Source organism: Salvelinus sp. IW2-2015, linkage group LG34 (genome assembly GCF_002910315.2).
Source record: "Salvelinus sp. IW2-2015 linkage group LG34, ASM291031v2, whole genome shotgun sequence".
NCBI lineage: Eukaryota > Metazoa > Chordata > Actinopteri > Salmoniformes > Salmonidae > Salvelinus > Salvelinus sp. IW2-2015.
The window spans coordinates 1,637,224-1,652,660 of record NC_036873.1 but is presented as its reverse complement, the minus strand read 5'-3'; the positions used below and the strand labels follow the sequence as shown (position 1 = coordinate 1,652,660).

The 15,437-nt window shown below is 44.2% G+C and overlaps 1 protein-coding gene across 1 annotated transcript in view; it reads left to right on the top strand.

Moving 5' to 3' along the window:
• vegfc (vascular endothelial growth factor c) overlaps window positions 1–13,344 on the top strand; it is a 72,546-nt gene extending 59,202 nt beyond the window's left edge. Inside the window, 3 exon segments of the mRNA XM_023979771.2 lie at window positions 4,010–4,122; window positions 8,160–8,484; window positions 12,034–13,344. Coding sequence (XP_023835539.1) covers window positions 4,010–4,122; window positions 8,160–8,484; window positions 12,034–12,145 — 550 coding nt within the window. The 3' untranslated portion in view covers window positions 12,146–13,344.
• The last annotated feature ends 2,093 nt before the right edge of the window (window positions 13,345–15,437 follow it).

Genomic DNA, 15,437 nt, shown 5'->3' with positions numbered 1-15,437 from the left:
GAGGAGGGAGAGGAGAGAGAGGGAGAGACTTTTTGACTTTTTTGTCTTTCTTTATTGAAACATTTCTCATTTCATTTAACACTCACCCCCCCCTAAAAATAAAAAACAAAAAATATATCCTGTACTGCATACATTGTACCATACTCACCTTTCCATCTACCACATGATACAAACCAACATCACCATACACAAAACAATACCCTCTCCTTACAACCGTTATATCCAAAAACATCTTTCCCCAGCAATACAGACAGCCCCCCCAACACACCATATCTCCTCAAACATCTCCACACATTTGATCAGTTTATAGAACTTCAAACTCAACCCTAAGGCGCGCAGAGACCATCCCATTAAACAATAGTAAAGGGTCTGTTTATCCCCCCACCTTTGACCCTGTTTCTCCTTGTTAGCCAAATAGCTATATTTTTGCCTGAGCGCAACAGAAAATTCAACAAAACACATTTTTCTTTCTCCTTACTCGAATACCTGTATCCCATTATAAACATCCAACAGCAAAAACCACCCCCAACCTCTCACACAGACATTCCAACAGAGACATTAATGGCATTAACCTGGTGCACACAGAAAACACATGAATCACAGTTTCATAATTTGACAGAAAGGACACCCCTGCCCAATTCCCGGATCAACACGTGCCAACCAGCTGTTAGTGGCAGGGGTCCATGAAGAACCCTCCACTGGAGTCCCCTGACCTCTTGGTACTGGGTTTGTAGAGCGCCTCCATCTAAAGCCCACCATACTCTCCGCCCCACATACCCCCTGCCACTGATGTGCCTTCACTCCTGTTAGACTTCTAATGTTCCTAACCTTAACGCAGAGGTTGTAGAGAGCTTTACCTCCCACCCCCTCAAATTCCCCCAGGCTCGGAGTGTTAAAAATCTAACAAGTCCTCCAGACCCCTTGCCAGTCTCCAGTCTCTGCCGTCACCTGCATGGCGGAAACATTGGTGGCCCCTCTCCCTTTGGCCTCTCAAACACCCCCCTTACCTGCTCAGACAGTGCCTCCTGTACCTCCTCCAGGAATCTCTCCAACAGTCTAAGAGACGTTATTCCTGTTTGTTGCGCCAAGACCTCCGGGGTTTTCCACCCCTCTCTCCCAGCCAGTCTCAGGTCACCTAGCCTTCGTAAACCCCCTGCCATCAGTTGCCTCTGCATGGTGCAGACTGAACCGATCTCAAAGGGATGGCTGGGTTTTGGAAAATAGGCTCCTCCCACACCCACTGCCCAGGCTCCACACCCCCCTCTCGTATGGGCCTTAGCAGCTGCCAGGCCCTCAGCACCGCAGAGTAAAACTCTGAGAGACCTGCTGTACTCAGCCTCTCCAGCTTCATGAGGAAAGCTGCCGGTCCAACCCTAATCCACCAGCTCTCCTCAGCAGTGCGCATGCTGGTTCCCTCCAGCCAACATCGGTATGATACAGCAGTCTTCTGCACCGCCCTTTTAGCCGGAAAGCAGCCATCCTGCTCTCCAGTTCACCAGGCCCTGTCCTCCTTCGGACGGTCATGTACAACACTGCTGCCTTCAGCCAGTGATGTCCCGACCAAAAGAAATCCACCAGCTTGCGTTGCAGGTCTGCAAGCAGAACCGGCGGGGGGGTTGAGGGATAGCCAGTTTATGCCACAAGGAAGATGCCACCAGGTTGTTAATTATCAGCACCCTCCCTCTATATGACACTTGGGATAGGAGCCACCTCCACCTGGCCAGTCTTGACACCACTGCCTGTGACAGCCCCTCCCAGTTCTTCCTGACCCACCTCTCCGAGCCAGTACACCCCCAACACTTTAAGCCCTTCACAACCCCACTGCAAACCCCTCGGAAGCAGAGGAGGAGCCCTATCCCCCCATGCCCCACATAACAGAGCTTTGCTCTTTCCCCAGTTTACCTTAGCTGATGAAGCTCCCTCGTACACCTTCAGACTGGTCTCTAGTTCCTGCATAATCTTTGCCCATCCCTGACCATCACAGAACATCATCTCTTGCGGCTATGCAGAGACTGCTATTCCTTGTCACCACACCCATGCCTGTCCAGCACACTCCCTGCAGTCTCCTGCGTAGCAGTCCTAAAAAAGGCTCAATGGCTATGTGTATAGCTGCCCAGATAGAGGGCATCCTTGTCTAATGCCCCGTCTCACCCAGACTGGCCTACTGAGCCCCCCTCCCACCTTAACCATACATGACACCCCAGCATACAACAGCTTCACACAGGTCACAAAACTCTTCCCAAACCCAAACACAGACATCACATTAAACAGATACTCATGATCCACTCTATCAAAAGCCTTCTCTTGATCTAAAGAGACCAGTCCAAGTTCACATTAGAACCTCTCGACAAGTCCAACATGTCCCTAATCAAGAACAAATTGTCCGTGATTGAGCGTCCCGGTACACAATATGTCTGGTCCTTGTGTATTATAGAGTCCAGATGGGGACTTCAGTCTGTTAGAGAGGACCTTGGCAAAAATCTGTAGTTCCGCACAGAGTAATGCCCCAGGCCTCCAGTTCTTAAGTTCACACAAGTCCCCTTTTTTGGGCAGGAGAGTCAGAGCCCCCGACGGCAGCTCATCGGCAACTCTCCTACCCCGATGCATTCACGCAAGACGCAAAAGAAGTCCTGTCCAATTATTCCCCAGAATTTTTTGAAAACTCCACTGGGAGTCCATCGACCCCCGGTGCACGACCGGGGACATCTGGGTTACGCCTCTGCCAGTTCATGTGACAACAGAGGAATGTCCATTTCATCCCTCTGTGCCCGAGAGAGCTTAGGAGGTCCTGCGAACAAGACCTGAGCACACATAGATCACACATTTCTGCCCTATACAATTCAGTATAAAACTCCACAGTCCGCTCCCGCATCTCCCCCACCACAGAGGTCACCCGCCCATCAGACAGCCGTAGACAATGCATACCCTTGGCTTCATGCTCTGTCTTTCCAAACCAAAGAAGAAGGAGCTGGGAGCATCCATCTCCTTGAGCATGGAGAACCTAGCTCTTACAAGTGCTCCCTTTGCTTTAACCTGGAAAAAACTGCCCAGGTCCCTACGTAATTCGGCTAAATTAGCCTGGAGGCCTACATTGCCTTGCCCCCACCATCTCTACCTCCATCTCACTAATACACCGCTCTAGTTCCCCCATACTCTCCTAGCCTCTGATGATTAGAGAGCTGTGTACTGTTGACAGAAAAGCCGAATCTGCACTTTCCCCACATCACCATTGACTCAAAGACTCATACTCTCTTCTTTCGCTGCCCCACCTTTTCCAAAAGGTCTTGGAAAACTGAGGCAAAAGTGGCATCTTGTAAGAGCTTTACATTGAACTTCCAATAAGATGCCTGCCGGGGCCCTGGTGAAATAGACAGCCGAGCCATGGTTATGTGATGGTCCGAAAACCCCACTGGGAGAATGTGAGCGCCCAGCAGCCTATTGCCTCTGATTCCTAGATATGTAAAAACGATCAAGTCGGGCTGCACTCACCCTAGCCCCAAAAACCTTCACCCATGTATACTGTCTTGTGTTTGGATGTTTAGTTCTCCAAACATCCACTAGGTCAAACTGATTAATGATGCCCTAACACTCCCACTGACACTGAATGAGGCTCTTCCCCATTTCTGTCTTTTGTAAAATCCATTGTACAGTTTCCAGTTCACCTCCGATCACCAGCGCTCTCCTCAGGCGCTACTTGTGAGAGTTCCTGTCTAAGACTCCCAAATAGAACCCCCTCTTTCTCTCCCTGTGTTAGGCGCATACACATTTATAAAACAAAAACCATGCTGTTAATTATCTCTCTTACAACCAAAACAACATCAAATGCTACATAGCTTAGTGGTTAATGAATGTCAATGAAGTGAGGAATTTCCTCTCCAGCTACTGCCACCCAAATGGCYTTCCTTATATAGTGCGCTACTTTTGACCAGGGCCCATATGGCTCTGGTCAGCAGCCTCTGTCTGTCGGTTTCCTCCTCTTCTAATGCTAATAACTGCTTTCCCCTTACAGATGTCTGGTAGCCAATAAAACCTGCCCAAAGAACCACAGCTGGAGCAACCGCTTGTGCAGATGTATGGCGGTGCAACGCGACACCCCTCCCTCGCCCCAGACACAACACTCGGGTGAGTAGGACCTAGTACTGATGCTGATTCTGCACCTGTTGCACAACTTATTAGACTGAATTACCGCTTATTAGACTGAATTACTGCTTATTAGACTGAATTAGCTATCACTTATTAGACTGAATTACNTATTAGACTGAATTACATCGTATTACACTGAATTACTGCTTATTAGACTGAATTACCACTTATTAGACTGAATTACCGCTTATTAGACTGAATTACCSCTGATTAGACTGAATTACCGCTTATTAGACTGAATTACCACTTATTAGACTGAATTACCGCTTACTAGACTGAATTACCGCTGATTAGACTGAATTGCCACTTATTAGACTGATTTACAGTTTATTAGACTGAATTACAGTTTGTTAGACTGAATTACCGCTTATTAGTCTTAATTAACGCTGCTTAGTCTTAATTACCACTTAATGTGGTGAATTATGTTTCTCTTTGAGTTCAATATTAGTAAGATGCTGATRTGAGGGTGTCCTAGTTGTGGTATAGATTGAAATGTGGAGTCAAGAGAATGTGTTGAGCACGATTAACGCTCTTTTAATGGCCTCTTACAAGACTGTGACATAGTGAAGCAACAGACACAGAGAAGGACAATGTGCTCTTGGTTTTTTACAACAGCCCTCAAAATCCTCACAGAAACACAGACCAGCACTTGAGTCTCTTCAACAGCTCACCAACAAGAGAACAACTCATTCCACTCCACGCGAGAACGTACCCGTGATCCCCATACACTATTTACAACCCGAGTCCACTTTTTTTCTAAGACAGATGTTGAAATCTCCCAGGGCATGTCTCGGTGAGTTGTCACTATGAAAACACAACATGGCAGTTGTTTTTCAGCAGATTTGTCTACGCAGTAGAGAGAACTCTGAGTGAACAAACGAGAGATAGAAGAATTCAGAAAGAATCCCAGAGCTCTGGATTCCATGGRTTCGTCCCAAATGCAACCCTATTCCCTTTATAGTGCACTACTTTTGACCAGGACCCATAGTGGACTATGTAGGGAATAGGGTGCCCTTTGGGACGAAACCCATGGCTCACGCCACTCTACCCCAGCCACACAATGTTTATGAAGCACTGAAAGCAGGAAGCCAATCAAACAACTCTGTTGTCGCATGAAAGTTAATCTCTCTTAACAGACTTGGCTTCAAAGTTTACTCACTCATATTAAAAAGCATCTGGGTGAATTGAGGACATCGAGCCATCAACATTTAGTTTAATGGGGATCACCCTTTTTCATCAGCTGATATTGACTTCATGATCGAAGCATAGCTTTCTCATGCAGTTACCAGATTGAAGAAGATGTTGGTTATCTGTAGGTTTATTGTCCAGTCATACGATGACATTTACTGGCTGACAGTTCATTGAATTTCTCATTGATTATCATTCAACCCCATTGCCATGTTCTACAATTTGATGGAACCCAAAGAAACATTTAGCTAGGCCTATATCCTCCACATTACAGACGAATACATCAACGAGAGGACTTGATWGCCATGCGAGAGCGGCAGAGCTGATTTGGGTTTCCTCTTCACGCTAACCAACTTTGACAGGCCCAATCAGAGGTAGATCTAGAAGCTTAGAGGTGCGTGCTCTGCTCTACTCCGCTCACAGGGACAGTTTATCCCAAATGTCCACATTTGAGACGCAACCATGGAATAGAATGCCTCCGCTATGCAGTCAGAGGCTCCCCAGGTCAGTATGAAACACCAACTGAAGTCTTCAGAGGAGCAGACACCAAAACCCTAGAGCTGGACAGTTATAGCGCCTGTTTAATATACAGTTGGGGTCATTACTCCTATAGGGGATTAGGCCATGGATTTAGGGAGACGGATACGTCATTGTGCCGTGGTTAATGTCCGTCCGGATTTAACCATCATCTAGAGTGCGGTATCATTCACAGAGGGAGGTGAGGTAGCTAGACCTGGGATTTGTTTTTCATTGGTTTCGACTGCATAAGGGTTGTCAGTAATGACTAATAGAGGGCTCTTTCTCCTATTTCTCTGCGATCACATCCTCTTGCATAAAGGGAGAGAGAGAGTAGAGAGAGAGAGAGAGAGAGAGAGAGAGAGGAAGAGAGAGAGAGAGATGAGAGAGAGAGAGAGAAGAGAGAGAGAAGAGAGAGAGAGGAGAGAGACATTAGCGCGCTAGAGAAAGTGAGGGAGAGAGTGAGCGTGTGTGTAGAGGTAATTAACGTTAAAATAAATGTCTCTCTCTCTTCAGATAAGCAGAACATTGGCTTATAATGATCTCTACACAAGACAGAGGAGCTGGAGATCCGTGAGAGACCTTTCTAGCTCCATTAACTACAGTACACTACCTCCCTGATGATGACCAAAATCACAGAGACACCGTCGACACCGTTAATTATGGCCGACGTCATCGGGCACAGTCAATCTTCTGTATAAAACTGTAAAAAAAAAAAAGGTTGACTTGGATGCTACTGAAAATGCAGTGTTTTTTTTCAGATTGCGAAGTTGTTGGACAGCTCCAAATCAAGCCAAACTTGATTTATGATTTACTGTAAATTCAACTCAATAATTGACAACTGACATTGATTCATGATAAACCACAGTGCAACATTATGCATATACAAGCATACCCCATCAGGGATACTTGACCAATTATCGGTTGTGTTATTGAATAGCATCAATCACTAAAGACTCATGAATTATGAATTGATAGTTTGTTCAAAGTGGAAATGTATTTTCTCTTTGTCTGAAACACCACAACAGCCCCATATACAAGCAAACAGTCCATTAATGTGTTAGGGTTAGAAAACCTCACTGTGGTAAACATCACCACGCGTTGCCATCGCAATCTGGGTCTGTTAATCAGCAAACACATAAACACAGTAACGACAGGAATTTAGTTCCTGACTGCAGCCAAATCTCTCTCTCTCTCTCTCTCTCTCGAAGATATCCCATTCGTTTATTCGCCTGTGTTGTAAAGGAAACATCTGTTCGCTCCACTGGGGGGGAAATATATTGTGAGGAATTTAGGGCAGGAATCTATTCAATCTATCTCCAATAGTTTGCTGCTGTGATGTCAAACAACAACTCTAGCTAACTTTCAAGTCTGTAGGATATTGGTATGTTCTTCTTATGTACAGATATAGGATCTTCATTTGATCAGTTTCTCACAGCAGGAAAAGAATCCTGCACTAACAGCAAATATAGAGGTTGATACATTTTTCAGCTCTGTCCACCAGAGCTGTTGCCAGAGAATTTAATGTTAATTTCTCTACCATTATCCACCTCCAATGTCGTTTTAGAGAATTTGGCAGTACGTTCAACCGGCCTCACAACCGCAGACCACGTGTATGGTATCGTGTGGGCGAGTGGTTTGCTCAACCTTGTGAACAGAGTGCCCCATGGTGGTGGTGGGGTTATGGTATGGCCAGGCATAAGCTACGGACAATGAACACAATTGCATTTTATCAATGGCAATTTGAATGCACAGAGATACCGTGATGAGATRCTGTCATGCCATTCATCCATCGCCATCACCTCATGTTTCAGCATGATCTGTACACAATTCCTGGAAGCTGTGTCCCAGTTCTTCCATGGCCTGCCTACTCACCAGACACATTGAGCATGTTTGGGATGCTGTGGATTGACGTGTACGACAGCGTGTTCCAGTTCCCGCCAACATCCAGCAACTTCTCACAGCCATGGAAGAGGAATGGGACAACATTCCACAGGCCACAATCAACAGCCTGATCAAGTCTATGCGAAGGAGATGTGTCTCGCTGTATGAGGCAAATGGTGGTCACACCAGATACTGACTGGTTTTCTGATCCACACCCATACCTTTTTTTTTAAAGTTCTGTGACCAACAGATGCATATCTGTATTCCCAGTCATGTGAAATCCATAGATTAGGACCTAATGAATTTATTTCAATTGACTGATTTCCTATGAACAGTAACTCAGTAAAATCTTTGAAATGGTTGCATGTTGCGTTTATATTTTTGTTCAGTATAATTCCAATCTAATCTCCTCCCCTGTATCTCTCTAGACTCGTTTGAAGCAGATGTCTGCGGGTCAGATAAGGAGTTGGACGAGGAGACGTGCCAGTGTGTTTGCAGACGACAGCTTCGGGCCTCGGGCGCATGCGGACCCCAACGCTACCTGGATAAGAACACGTGCCAGTGTGTGTGTAAGACGCTCCCCTCGTCCTGTGGGCCGCACCAGCTTTTCAATAAAGACACGTGCCAGTGCTCCTGCGCCAGGACGTGCCCCAAACACCAGCCGCTCAACCGCACCAAGTGTGCCTGCGAGTGCAACGAGTCACCCAACAGGTGCTTCCTGAAAGGCAAAAGGTTCCACCAGGCCACCTGCAGGTAAATACAGCTTGATGATGATGATGATGAAGGATGAGAAGGATTGTTGAAAAGGAGGAGGAGGACGACATGGAGAAAGGTAAAGAATGGAGGATAGGGATAAGTCTGATGATGACATTCCAAATTGCTATCGCGACGACCTTTTCAGATCTTTTCAAACGCATATTTCCATAGCAGACCATATACATTAGCATAGTCATTGGTAATTCAAGTAGCCAGTCAAGACGAAGGACTGAAAGGGGGGATGAAAATCTCCCTCCATTGATCAATGTGGAAAGAAGAGACTAAGTGACTTAGAGGAGAGTGTGGTTTGGAGCGTTCCTGACTTATTTATAGTATTCCAGTTCCAGTTGAACCCAGTACTCTACTGGAGACGAGACCAGGGCATAGGGCTCTTGGCCAAAGTAGTGCACTAAATTGGGAATAGGGTGCCATTTGGGACGCAGCCTAGGTATAAGTCCTGTTAGATCCACGCCGCTAAGCCCCAAGGCTGTACCACAGCTGTGTTTGCCAAACCCTAAAATGGCATGGCCTGTGTAAGACGAACCCTCTCCAGCTGGAGTCTATTAGAACCATGCTAAATGTACTTGATTCAGGACATCCAGCGTCCAGACTCTGGGTAACGGAGAGAATGTATGCGGCCGCACATCCAGAGCTGTAATGTGTTCTTTCATTGAGAACTCCAACAAAGCTAGAATGACGGGCTCAAATAGAACGTGAAGAGTTATTATGTCAGCGAACCAATGGAATATATGAATTATATTAACTGATGACTACAATTGAGGACTCAAAAACATGTCTATTTGCACACAGAGAAACTCATATGACCTGCTATACTATATACACTACATGGCCAAATGTATGTGGACACCCCTTCAAATTTCTGGATTCGGCTATTTCAGCTACACCCGTTGCTGACAGGTGTATAAAAATGAGCACACAGCTATGCAATCTCCAAAGACAAAACATTGGCAGTAGAATGGGAAGTACTTAAGAGCTTAGTGACTTTCAACGTGGCACCGTCAAAGGATGCCACCTTTCCAACAAGTCAGTTCCTCAAATTTCTGCCCCGGTCAACAGTAAGTGCTGTTATTGTGAAGTGGAAACATCTAGAAGCAAAGTGGTAGGCCACATAAGCTCACAGAACAGGACCACCAAGTGGTGAAGCGCGTACCGAGTATAAATCGTCTGTCCCTGGTTGCAACCCTCACTACCGAGTTCCAAACTGCCTCTGGAAGCAGTGTCAGAACAACTGTTCATCGGGAGCTTCATGAAATGTGCTTCCATGGCCGAGCAGCCATACACAAGCCTAAGATCACCATGCGCAATGCCAAGCGTCGGCTGGAGTGGTGTTAACCTCGCCGCCATTGGACTCTCTGGAGTGATGAATCACACTTCACCATCTGGCAGTTCAACGGATGAATCTGGGTTTGGCGGATGCCAGGAAATGCAACCTGCATGAATTGATAGTGCCAACTGTAAAGTTTGGTGGAGGTCTGTGGCTGTTTTTCATAGTTCGGGCTAGGCCTCTTAGTTCCAGTGAAGGAAAATCTTAACGCTACAACATACAATGACTTTCTAGATGATTCTGTGCTTCCAACTTTATGGCAACAGTTTGGGGAAGGCACTTTCCTGTTTCAGCATGACAATGCCCCCGTGCAGATAGCGAGGTCCGTACAGAAATGGTTTGTCGAGATCGGTGTGGAATAACTTGACTGGCCTGCACATAGCCCTGACCTCAACCCCATCGAAGACCTTTTGGATTAATTGGAAAGCCGACTGCAAATCAGGCCTAACCAGGCCCAACATCAGTACCCGACCTCACTAATGCTCTTGTGGCTGAACGGAAGCAAGTCCACACAACAATGTTCCAACATCTAGTGGAAAGCCTTACCAGAAGAGTGGAGGCTGTTATAGCAGCAAAGGGAGGACCAACTCCATATTAATGCCCATGACTTTGGAATGACATGTTCGACGAGCAAGTGTCCACATACTTTTGTCCATTTAGTGTATAAATGTCTGTGACATGACATTGCATGACTGTTAGTCATACATGTTCATTTTCCAGATGCCCTCACACACAAATTAGACATAAATCATTTTCATTTCAAAGCTGACAGCCCCTTTATTTTTTAGAAGTCTGCAAGGAGAGAAGTCCTGTGAATACCAATCCGCCCAGAGTTGTAAATGAACTTGCAGTCTTGCACTTTACACTGCGATAAAAACACTGAAATAAGGGCTGCCCATTTACCAGTGATCTCACTCTTCAGGTGATGTTGCCAGTTCTGCTCCTGTGGTCTTAAACCAGTGCCAGGATGATAAACTATACCCAGTTAATCAATATGAGCCCTCTTTAAGGGCTTGGTGTTCATTGGTCATAGTACAACATATTTCACTTGCAAATAAAAGGTTTCACTGCCTTACTGCTGTCAGTTAACTGCTAGTTCCCCCTGCCTGAAGGAACAACCTACAACCCACTACGGTGACCCCTTGTAGCCCCACGTTAATATGATTTATGACTATCCATCTGCAGTAAGGATCCAATGTCGGSAACACGGCCGATAGAATAGAATCAGCTTTCGTTTCTTCCTGTTTTTATTTGATACCAAACTTACTAGAAAAGGTTAATTTCCTGAAGAAGCCTGAGGGACTTCCTTATATCGATGCCATAAAATTGACATATACTGAGTAAGAGGTTGTACCTCGTAGGACAAATATTAAAAGAAAGAGTATACCAGAATGGACTAATAAACCTGTGGTTATATATATGGTTTAAACTCCTGCACATTACATGATTTAAAGGGAAATTTACAAAAAATGCTACTTCCTATTCATCACCTTCAGCCCAACCCAACATCAACATCTGTGAAAATGGCACGTTTCTGTGTTTTGTAGTAAAAAATAGAGAGGAAAATAAGTGTTCCCGATGACATCATCGGTGTGCATCGTCATTTTAACCAACTATGAGCATTGCCTACTATTTGCCTACTATTTGTCTACTAATGTCATGACTTCCACCGAAGTCGGTTCCTCTCCTTGTTCGGGCGGCGTTCAGCGGTCGGCGTCACTGGTCTTCTAGCCATCGTCGATCCACTTTTCATTTTCCATTTGTTTTSTCTTGTTTTCCTACACACCTGGTTCTCATTTCCCTCATTAAGTGTTGTGTATTTAACCCTCTGTTCCCCCATATGTCTTTGTGTGGTATTGGTTGTTGTAAGTGCTTGTGCACATGGTTACTGGTGCGCGTCGGGTTTTGTACCCAAGTTGGTTATTTCTTGATGCCGTTGGTTTTGTAATTAAACTGCTCCGGCTATTACCGAGTTCTGCTCTCCTGCGTCTGACTTCCCTGCCACCAGTTACGCACCCCTTACAACTAATTAGTTGATGATGTCATTGGAAACACATTTTCCTCAATTTTTTTTACTACAAAACATAGAAACGCGCCATTTTCCCACATGTTGATGTTGGGGTGGTGCTGGAGATGATGAATATCAAGTTAAACATGTTTGAAATGTACCTTCAACATGAATCGTCTTTGTCTTCCCCTAGTTGCCACAGACCACCGTGTGACGTACGGAGGAATCGACGCTGTGCATCAGGTTTTTACTTCAGCGAGGAGGTCTGCCGGTGTGTACCAACATACTGGAGAGGACAGGATTAACTTTGAGTTCACATTAGGCAGCTGACCTTCTACCCGGTTATAATGATTAGAATCTATTATGCTAGCCGCAGTRGTGTGGAGAAGTACCTAGACCGGACCTAGGTCGACAAATGGTTGAAAGGACACAGAGTTTGTGGGCTACTTTGGAATTATAAAGTGACACTTGGGAAATATTATGGACATATTGATGTGAACCCCAAATATCATGAGAGGATCTAATGAAAAGACTGAAGGATGGGGAGCAATTGAAGGCGAAGCCTTATTTTTGTTGTTTTGTATTTGTCTGTTATTCGTACGTCAGATATTGATTATATAATTTATTGACACTAAATGTTTGCAACCTCTTTGTTTATTGCAATTTCAATCTTTCCGAGAAAATACACTGTGATCGATACGTTTGCATCATGTGATGCCACTTTAAAATAAAAGTTGAATATTGTTAACGTATTTCTAATCTAGTTTATCATATTGAATTGTAGTTACTGATTGTAAATAACTAATGTACACACTTATCTTACAATTATGATCTTATGGCAGGCTATATTTACACAACAAAAATGTCATTTACATTTCCATATGAATTAACACAAAATAGCATGTCATTTCTGAACTGCCATCCACAGCATACACATTTATGTTAGATACTTGAAAATATACTATATATCACTTTTATCTTTGGTCAACCACTTCACCAGCAATACTAACATTGGACTCTCAGTTCTAGGATCAGGGCCATAAGTTTTTCCAGGTTCTGCCCATTTTATGACATGATGAGGATATCCTATGAATGTAAGTCACAGGAAGGACATCTCCAAGGAAGGGATACCGTGAACTAATGCATGAATCCTGCCTTGTCAATGAATGAATATTACTATTATGGAGAACCCTAATCAGCAAAATGGATAAGGATATCCAATCTACATTACAGCAGTATGCAGACCATTATGAGAATGCTCCTAATTCTCTGACCAAAACTCATTGGACAAGTGAATGGATGTTTCAAAGTCTACCATGAATGACCCATCGGGATAAATGGTTACACAGATGTTTCTAAGGTGCTCAATCCGTATGGGTTTAAACAAGAGCAGGTTGAGTTGTTGTTATAATGTTGAAGTATGTCATGGTCATTTTCTACGTCGACTGTATTTTTATTGTTCCTATGTTTTTCTACTGGAAAATAAATCACCAATTTCGCAAGACGCACAGATATTCTGAGTCAGTGATTGGACTGATGMAACTGACTGTTGAAAGATTATGTGGAAGCAAATAGTTCCTTTTTGACTTGTCCTGTCTTTTGTCTTGTGTGCAGAGAAACTAGAAATGGACGCAGCAAAGCGTTTGGGCGGAAGGGAAGGCAAGATAGATGGACTGTGGGTTTTGGCTTATTTCAACTGGAGAGTTGGAATGCTTTAATCTTGACATGGATATGCAAGCTAGCCACCGGGTTGGTACGTGAAAGACCACAGATGGCACTTAATAAGTGCATTTATGAGCTTTGGAACTGGCCTGGGTCCACCTGATATTCACACACACTTTTCGTCTGAGCACTGTAAATATAATAAATCATTTGCTGCTCTTGTCCCACGCCACTGCATCAGTGTTAGTGTGGTGTGTGTGTGTGTGTGTGTGTGGTGTGTGTGTGTGTGTTGTGTGTGTGTGTGTGTGTGTGTGTGTGTGTGTGTGTGTGTGTGTGTGTGTGTGTGTGTGTGTGTGTGTGTGTGTGTGTGTGTGTGTGTGTGTGTGTGTGTGTGTGTGTGTGTGTGTGTGTTTGTGTGTGCGCGCGCCTGCCATATTCCTGGACAGGACATTCCCGTTTTGGGCCTGCCTCAACTACTAGAGGGACCGCTCATTACGTTATAAAGTATTTCAAAGTGCATAGTCCCCCAATTGCCGTAAATTCATAGTTCCATTGAGAGGGGAGGGGTGAGAGGTATAAAGGGGGTTAAACAGAGCTCCACCTCTTTCTTATTTACACCAGGTGGGCCTGGTCCTCCTGAACCCCAACCCTCACCCCTTAACCATTGTTCACTTCACCAGTGTAATGCATCTGGAGCACATTACCTCCATTACCTCCACTATTCACTTTCTGTTACACTTCATCCAGACACTTTATCTTTATCCAGACTCTTTATCTCCATCGCAACTCTTTATCTTCCATCCAGACTCTTATCTTCCACCAGGCTCTTTAACTTCCATCCAGACTCTTTAATCTTCCATCCAGACTCTTTATTTTATCCAGACTCTTTATCTTATCCAGACTCTTTATCTTTATCCAGACTCTTTATCTTCCATCCAGACTCTTAATTTCATCCAGACTCTTTGTCTTTATCCAGACTCTTATCTTCCATCCAGACTCTTATTTTCCATCCAGACTCTTTATCTTCCATACAGACTCTTATCTTTATCCAGACTCTTTATCTTCCACCCACACTCTTATCTTACATCCAGACTCTTTATCTTTTATCCAGACTTTTATCTTCCATCCAGACTCTTTATCTTCATCCAGACTCTTTATCTTCCACCCAGACTCTTTATCTTTGTCCAGACTCTTTATCTTCCATCCAGACTCTTTACTTCCATACAGACTCTTTTCTTCCACCCAGACTCTTTATCTTATCCAGACACTTATCTTCCATCCAGACTCTTTATCTTCCATCCAGACTCTTTATCTTCCACCCAGACTCTTTATCTTTATCCAGACTCTTTATCTTTATCCAGACTCTTATCCAGACTCTTATCTTTTATCCAGACTCTTTATCTTCCATCCAGACTCTTTAACTTCCACCCAGACTCTTATCTTTATCCAGCTCTTTATCTTATCCAGACTCTTTATCTTTTACCAGACTCTTTATCTTTATCACAGACTCTTTATCCAGACTCTTTATCTTCCATCCAGACTCTTTATCTTTATCCAGACTCTTTATCTTTATCCAGACTCTTTATTTCCATCCAGACTCTTTATCTTCCATCCAGACTCTTATATCTTTATCCAGACTCTTTATCTTTATCCAGACTCTTTATCTTCATCCAGACTCTTTATCTTCCATCCAGACTCTTATCTTCCATACAGACTCTTTATCTTCCATACAGACTCTTTATCTTTATCAGACTCTTTATCTTCCATCAGACTCTTTATCTTCCATCCAGACTCTTTATCTTCCATCCAGACTCTTTATCTTTATCCAGACTCTTTATCTTCCATCCAGACTCTTTATCTTCCACCCAGACTCTTTATCTTATCCAGATCTTTATCTTTATCCAGACTCTTTATCTTTATCCAGACCTGTTTTTA